The sequence below is a fragment of the Etheostoma cragini genome, chromosome 9 (assembly GCF_013103735.1).
Source record: "Etheostoma cragini isolate CJK2018 chromosome 9, CSU_Ecrag_1.0, whole genome shotgun sequence".
Taxonomy (NCBI): Eukaryota; Metazoa; Chordata; class Actinopteri; order Perciformes; family Percidae; genus Etheostoma; species Etheostoma cragini.
The window spans coordinates 27,498,938-27,507,611 of record NC_048415.1 but is presented as its reverse complement, the minus strand read 5'-3'; the positions used below and the strand labels follow the sequence as shown (position 1 = coordinate 27,507,611).

The following is an 8,674-nucleotide window of genomic DNA, read 5'->3' as shown; positions in this document are numbered from 1 at the left end:
AGATCAGCTGGTATCCTGTCTATAATGGAGTGTAATAGTAATTTGTAAGTGACCCCAAACTTTTGACCGGTAGTGTATGTGTATATGTATGTACTGTATGTATGTATTTAGTATGTAAATGTAGTAGAAGGGCCCCTTGGGGGTCCTTGGCTTAAAAAATGTAGAAGACCCGTGCTCTAGTGGCTTGCCCTCTGGAAGTTGATTCTGAAAGCAGTGGCGAGCGCTCGGAGAACAAAGCAGCACGAAGCAGGGTTCAGTTCACAATGAGACACACAAGGACATCTGCATTTTCTAACCATCGCCACATTCATTTAGCGGACATGTTGTAAGATAAGAAAGAGTCAGGATGGGCAGAAGGATTGTCTCACGGCAAGTACACACAGGTACATCTTGAGGGAGGAAAACAGTGTTACAATTAATGACCGAAATAGAACCGATGGGAACGACTTTCATCAGAGTTCTCGTAGAATGGATCGTGGAATGTAACGAAGTCACGAGTAATACAAAGACGATGAGACTGCGACTGGAGAGACCAGGCGCCGAAGTGTAACCAGCTTTTGACCTTTGACCTCCAGGGTGCCAGGGGACATAGATGAAGTCAATGCCCTCAAGCTGCAAGTGGATCAATGGAAAATCCCCACAGGACTGGAGGACCCACACATCCCAGGTAAACACACACACACGCACACATTTTGCTGTACCATTAATTGTCTCATAAATTATTCCGATTAACAATACAATTGTCTCTTTCTTTCTTTTTTTTTATATTTTAAAACAAATTTAAGTTTTTAATGAATCCCAGCCTATATCTTTTGGTTATACTGTATAACCCTGTTATGAGACCCAGATAATGTAACAACACAAGTACACAGCCAATGAAGTAAACAACCCCCTTCTTCTCATAAATATTAAGGGACAGGTGATGATGGTGATGCCTCACAAACCTTCATCAAAGGTTTGTGAGGCAGGTTTCAGCCTGTAATTATATAATGACTTACATAATTACAATTTAGCATATCTAAACAAAATCAGCAACTACTATCAAAGGTCATACCCCTTAAGACCTTAACTAATGTTAGCGTGATCATGTAAAATAATTGAAAATAAGACAATTATGTAATAATAGTTACAGGCCTAGCCCCAACAAGGTGATGCAGATGCAGTTAGACTAGAACTAGACTTTGTTTAGTTCTTAAACAGGTTTTAAATGAGTTTTCACGGAGGTCTCACGTCATGCTACCCTGGTGTCTGTGTGTCTCCAGCGTCTCTGCTGAAGCTCTGGTACAGGGAGCTGGAGGAGCCGCTCATCCCTCACGAGTTTTACGAGGAGTGCATCAATCACTATGACAACCCAGAGGCAGCTGTCAACGTGGTGCTAGGCCTGCCACACATCAACAAACTGGTACTCTGCTACCTCATCCGCTTCCTACAGGTAACACACACACAAACACACATACACCCACACCCACACCCACACCCACCTCTCACGAGGCATGAATGTATCTAACTGAATAGGTTTAAGGCATCTAAATGACAAAAACAGAAAGATATTTTCTAACTAACATCCAGCAGAACTGAAGAAACCTATTAGTTAGCAAGATAGCAAGCGAGCACAGAAGGTTAAACATGTAGCTAGAAGTAATGACCTAATGGGAAAGAAATAAATAGCTTAAAGTATAAGAATAAGTGGCTGAATTGTTTTAAATATGTTTGAATTTGAATATTGGCTGAGCTACAGTAATAACATGTTGGAAAAAAGTCATAAAAAATATATAAGCCTGAGAAAAATGGCTCAGGGACCCCCTTTTACATGTCAGTGCTCTCTCTCTCTCTCTCTCTCTCTCTCTCTCTCTCTCTCTCTCTCTCTCTCTCTCTCTCTCTCTCTCTCTCTCTCTCTATATATATAATGTGTGGGTGGACTATTGCCTTCATACCTACTTGTTTAATCCATAGAAATACTAAGCTATTACATTTTAATTGTTGGAATGAGTTTATAAATCCTTATTTAATCTTGTAATGTTATCATTAATGTGTTTTTATCCCAAAAATAGACTGATTTATATTTGCTAATAATATGTTGGACACTGATATGCCAAGACATTTTAAAACATAATACCTAATTAACAATAATTTGGGGCCCCCACTGCAGTAACTCTGAGGACCCCCTAGTGAAGACCTCTATGACTGGAAATACTAGTAGTAGCAGAGCAGGGCGTTGTGCAGGACCACGGCAGCAGCTGCCACCACAATCCAAGAAAAACTGCGAGGCGAGAACACATAAGGACTCCAATAAGCAACAAGCTCCCCGGAGCTAAGTTAGTAACATGCATTACTGGGAAATGAATGCACACAGATGGAAAGATAGAGAAAAGCAGAAAGTCCCCCAAAACAGTTCTTGTATACTAGGACGTAAAAAAAGTCATAGAATAGTACGATGAAAAAGTGGTTTTGGCCATCACAACATCGTAGTATAACGATATGAGACTAGATATTAGATTTTGGATACTGTAATATCACATAAGTCTTGTTTTTTTCTGAACTTACCAGACTCTTCTAGCTGTTTTATTATTTGCCCTTACCAACTTAGTCATTATATTCACATTACTGATTAGAATTTATCTAAAATCTCAATCTAGTCAACACCACAACATCGTTGCGGTATCGACGTCGAGGTTTTTGGTTGAAAATATCCGGATGTTGGATTTTCTCCATATCCCCCGGCCCTAACTGCACGTTGTGTGTGTCCAGGTATTTGCCCAGTCCGCCAACGTGGCCATCACCAAGATGGACGTGAACAACCTGGCCATGGTCATGGCCCCCAACTGTCTGCGCTGCCAGTCCGACGACCCCAGGGTGATCTTTGAGAACACACGCAAGGAGATGTCCTTCATCCGGGTGCTCATCCAGCGGCTGGACACCAGCTTCATGGATGGAATGCTATAGCCCCCCCATCTCACACACACACTTACACATACACACACACACGCCATCCATACTTTACTACCCTTACAGTTCCCTTCAACCCCTCCATGACAGGGCCCCACACACTCCCCCAGCACAGGAACATCATACATACACATTGTTGCCGCTGGGTGAATGCCTCGCCTCTTCAACATGTTTACTTTTCTGGAACTAACAAAACTGCCTTGTTTTCGAGTTTGACCACTGTACATTTGAGTTGACCCGGCTGTTTTTTCTATTTCTGTAGATGTAGTCCTTTAACTGACATTTACACAAGAAAAAAAGAAGAAAAAAAAATTTCATATGCTAACAGTACTGTGTGTGCCTTCACATACATTAATACAGCTCTACACATACAGTATGAAGGAATTAGCAGGGATCTCATCATTAGTGTCACTGGCACACTCAGAGTTCAGGACCCCACTTTTTAAATTCCACTTATTTTTTTTAATGTGAACCGATGTTTAACTCTTTGTTTTCCCCTGCTTAAACACACATACACTGTCCCATACGATATGACACACATATCAGAACATGTACACACTTGCATTGGAAAGTCTTGCCCCACCTTCTGCAGTGTACAATACCATCTAACGCAAAGGAAGAATTATCACCTAGAAGAATGACGCATTCAAACACACGGTACACACGCACAATCTGCCACAAGTTTTGACGTCTCTAACATACATGATTCCTAGGGTTCAGCACCAGATGTTCACACGATACAAAGCCTAACTGCACCATTCGCTCAGTACTTTATTGTATCAGATTGATCCCGCTGTATGTGCAGTATGCCTCAGACACCAGGTGTAAAGGTGAAGATGTGTCCGTTTTACACTGCCACAACTTAGTAGGAGCTGAGAACTCAACACAGAGGCTCCTGTTTGTGATCCTGCCTCAAACTGCTGTCTTAAAGGAACAGCAACAAGGCTTTAAATTAACCTTTTTGATCACCAGCCAACATGGCTAATAGATTACCAACCAATCACTTTTTCCAGCAGCCAAATGTTTTTTTAGTTTTTTTCTCCAAAGTAACTTTACTTTTTTCTTTTATGACCCTCCTCATTTCGGCTCCTCTGGTTTACTTGACAGCATTCCTTTTTGTCTTCTTCGTGTCAGCGTAGCTCGTAATATTTATATTTTTAGTGCGAAAAACAGGCGAATCTGGCAACACCGACGAACACTTTACAATGTATGTAAATGCAATGTAATGTAATGTAATGTCTAATCGGTTGGCGGGTGTCATTTAAAGCCCTTGACAGAAACCATTGAGACAAAAACAGTTGGGGCGAGATATAACTTCACTCCGTTTGATGTTGCCTGCCCGCATGACCTTAAACTAATGTCGCTGTAAAGGAAGACGGTGATACGGTGATAAGCTGTTGGCCACTAAGCTGTTAAGTGAGGAGAACGTGGACACTAAATCAGCCTCTAAAATCATCTCTCGACGCAAATCAAACCAGCTATTAGGCTAAATGAAATAAAACCATCCCAATCTCTAGGTATGGTGAAGGGTATTTAATGAGGTGGGGGGGTTATTTTAATTCCAAAAACCAAGGGAACTTAAGGCATAGTGTCCTGATCCATGAAATAACTGCCCTTTAAAAACTAAAATGTGCCTGCTTCTATGTGTAGTTAACATAGGGTCGTGTGTACTCATGGCACTGTATTTTAAGGAAGTACATTTATTTATTTATTTAATTTAAGATACATTATATATATGTATATGAAATTATGGCCTAGACCATACTGACCTTCAGCAATCTTAGTGCTCTTAATTATTCTGTTGAGTGTTAGCTGGCACACTCAAACTGTGGGGACAATGTCTCCCACTAATTTTGAGCCAATACCCGCTTCTTGGCAAAAAGAACTTAAGAATCGACATCAAAGCTTGCTCTTGCCTCCAAACAACATCCGATATGAACACAAAACAATGAATACAGATAATTAGAAATGAACTAACTAGCTGTACACTGCTTGTTACTGTCTGGCATACTTGTTAACAAACTGATACAGGGTCAACAATGTTGGAATAGTGTGTGAACACTTTAAATCTGATTCACAAGAGGTTTCCTGTTCTTCATATTGGGAAGATAGATAGATAGATAGATAGATAGATAGATAGATAGATAGAGATCCCAATAAAATGGGAAATTATAGTTACAGCAGCAATAATATCAGTCAAACAGCACAGAATATAAATATAAATTAAAGACTAGGATACAATATACATGAACTAATAGGATAAAATACAACGAACTATATTTGAATGTATACAAGTTGAGAATACAAAAATGTGCAATTGCCTAAGTAGTATGCTAGCTAACGTTTCCTGAAGAGCAGGCGCTGTAAGTGACAGTTATGTGGTAACGGTGGATGTTGAAAGTACTAGGTTTGGTAATATTAGCCCACATTAGCCGCCATAAGCTACTGGTCATATGAGTTCAACTTTTCATTTGAAAGAGGGAGAATTTATGTCCTTTTTCAAAAGTTCTATAATCTCGCACCATACGTCCACTACGGTTAGTGGTGCTATTACAGTATACTGAGTGTTACATATTGTGCAGGGTATTAATTGCTATAATGTTCTAGCATGCAGCACAGGAGACAGTTACTACGGACAGTTGTATTTGGTGTCCATGTTCGAATCTCTTAACACATGGAAGACCGGTTCAGTTTCTCCTTACCGGCTGAATGTGTGCCAAAAAAGGAAAAGCAACCCGGCTCGGACAGATGGTTGCCTGGAAACTGATCTCACCCATCAACCCCCTTCTGTTTTTTTTTTTTTTAGTTAGGGCTGGGCGATACGGTGAAAATCAAACATCACTATATTTTTGATCAAATACCTCAACGATATTGCGACTGTATTGTAGGATTGGTGCTCAGATTTTAAGTGATTAATCATCAGTTATGGGGAGACAGTGACTAAGCGGGTAAAAGCAGTGTTGTGTTGTCCTCCCGGGTCAAAAATGTACAACAAAATTCATTTTTTTCTTTTTTAGTTTTCACTAACACCACTTTTCTACCACTAGTTTTACACTACATTTTTGAATTCATGGTCAATAACCCTCATTTATATAGAATTATACCAAATATTTGAGATAAAAAAAAAACAGAAATTGGGAATTATTTGGACTAATAGTTAAGATCAGAGGAACGTACAAATGAGTTTAGTCAGAATGAATTGTATTTACAAAAAGCGTTGTAAGGAATCCAATCCATTTTTTTTGGTAATATGGTTAAAAAACAAGAAAAAAAAATTATATTTCAGATATGGACAGTTGACCCGAGCACAACAAGAGGGCTAAGAGAGCAGCTAGAACAGTCTGGTAAGTTCAGAAAATGACATCACTTCACTGTGACATATCGCAGAGAAATTTAAGACATTAGCTAGTCTCATAACGCGATTCGATTTATATTTATCTGTTGGCCAGCCCTAGTTCTTAAGCATTAGGTCATCTTGAGGAAATCTGGTCACGTCTGCCCGCTCTGCCTCAGTATTTGGTCCGGCATCCTGAATATCCATGAGCAGCAGATACAATAGTAGGGATGTAGCAGCACTGCCTAAAGAAAGCCCCCATCCTTAATGTTGAAAACACAACACAGCATGCTCACCCTTCCTGGGAGGGATTTGAGGAACACAACCCCCCCCCCGGCCCACAGAGCAAGTCCACCACCACTACACACCTGTATCTTGCATCAACATGGACATTTGGGATTTTTGCTCTATAACAGAATTTCTATGTTGTTAACCCGTTCTTTTTTATATGATTTAATTTATTTATATTTATTTGAGATTTCCTTAATGCCTTCTCAAGATATTGTAATGTAGGCTGCAGTGTGTTTTTTTTTTTTTTACAGCACGTGTGTGTGCGATTAACTGTAGTTTTCGTCATGTTAGAGCACACGTGTTGATGTATGACTGTGTGAATATTGCTGAACAATTTTCTATTCATTTGGGGTTTTTGTGACACAACTGAAATAATGATTGTGAATGCTTCATGGTGACGCACACACACACACAAAAAACCCAGTGACTTCCACCTTAAAAGGTCCAGATGTCACTCAGTCTCACAGTTCATCTTTGGCTAAAGAATCGGTTTAGTTTTTTATTTTTTTTATTTTGAAGCGACTGGGATGAGTGTCGCTGTGTGTGATGTGCCGTTCACTCACTAACATACACACTCTGGAACTTGAACATTGACACTGTCACAGACTATGTAAAAGTATATAGAGAAACAAGAAAAGGCACCACGTGTAACAGTGGAAATGGCTGTAAAAGTTAACCCCCCCCCCCCAAGTCTGGTTAGTGTACATTTTGCTCACTTTGATAAAGGTCCAAAAGTAACAGTTTAAATCCAGCTCCAAACTTCCACCCATTTTCCCCTGAAGTACCACAAAGTGTTATTAAGCCTAGATATCTGTAACTGTACGTCTGATTCATACTCCAAAAAGAAGCGGTTTATCTTGAGGAATGGTTTTTACTTTTGTTAAAGTCTGGGTAGATTATGGGTCACGGACCACAGCCAGCCACCTGCAGTAGCTGCGTCGCCATCTATCGCTGAGCCATGCCGCAGACCTTCCGCGAAAAGAGGGGCAGCTTTCACCCCACAACACACCAGTTTCTTAGAATCCAACTAGCTGCTAAATGCAAGAAAAAAACCATTACACCATCGTCCTGTCCTCATAGTGGGGTTGCCAGGTTTAAACAGTCCCAACTCTACACCTCACAGGTGACCCTTAGATTTATTGGTGACTATCTCATAACCAACAAGATACAATTTGTGAACTACACTAGTAGTTACTTAGTAAATAATCCTGGGTCCGGTTAGTTTCCCACCCTCTAACATGCCATCTGCGGCTGTCAATGTACAAATGTGAAAATATTTTCGCATTATGATAATCAGGATATCTGATTTTGGCAGTAAGGTGAGCTCATTTTCTTTTGACAGCCAATTGTTTCTTAGAGAAAAAAAAAAATTGTCATTTGATAATTGATTTCTTTATGAGGTATGAATATGGCCAAATGTTTTAAGTCGATTTCCTGTAAAATCACAGTAAATGAGAAGCCTAGCCTGGCCAAGTTGAAATGTTGCGTCAGCGTGTACGAGTGTGTACGTGCTGTGTGTTTGTGAGAGTGATGTTTTATGTAAGAGATGGTTGTAGATGAGACCCAGCAAATCAACAGATTAGCATGCAGACATAGGGTCTTCACTCTTTGACTTGAATTTACTAAAAATAGGAAAACCTACGGGAAAACAAACTGAATTTACAGAAAATAAGTGTTACAGTATTTAGCTTTAAAAAAAAATCCGCTAAGAAAAAGATTAAGTCTTTTAATCCGTTTTTCTGATTGTTTTTTCTACTTGGTTCCTACTAATGATGATTTGGTAGTCGGTGTCAATGCTGTTCGTCTAATGAAAGAAAGAAAACGACAACGAAGAGAAAGCTGCTGTGAAACTGCTCTTCACCTCGACGTCAACCCTCCAGGTTTTTTCAGTTGTATCTTAATGTCCCCTCTCACTCACACTCTGTCCAAGGGATGACTCTGGAAGTGTAACAGACGTTGGTTTAATAAACGATTCAAATGTCAAACTAACGGGACGCTCTTTTATTTTCCAACAGTTCCAATGTGCACTCTGATGCAAGAGAAAAAATGAAATGTCACATTAAATAGATGTAACATTCATAGAACTAAGGAAATGTGTCACAA

General features: G+C 39.8%; 1 protein-coding gene across 1 annotated transcript in view; it reads left to right on the top strand.

Moving 5' to 3' along the window:
- Nucleotides 1-4,066, top strand: part of arhgap39 (Rho GTPase activating protein 39) — an 85,865-nt gene extending 81,799 nt beyond the window's left edge. The window contains exons 9-11 of the mRNA XM_034881693.1: nucleotides 576-667; nucleotides 1,263-1,432; nucleotides 2,749-4,066. Coding sequence (XP_034737584.1) covers nucleotides 576-667; nucleotides 1,263-1,432; nucleotides 2,749-2,943 — 457 coding nt within the window. The 3' untranslated portion in view covers nucleotides 2,944-4,066. The remainder of the gene's footprint in view (nucleotides 1-575; nucleotides 668-1,262; nucleotides 1,433-2,748) is intronic.
- Nucleotides 4,067-8,674: the final 4,608 nt, after the last annotated feature.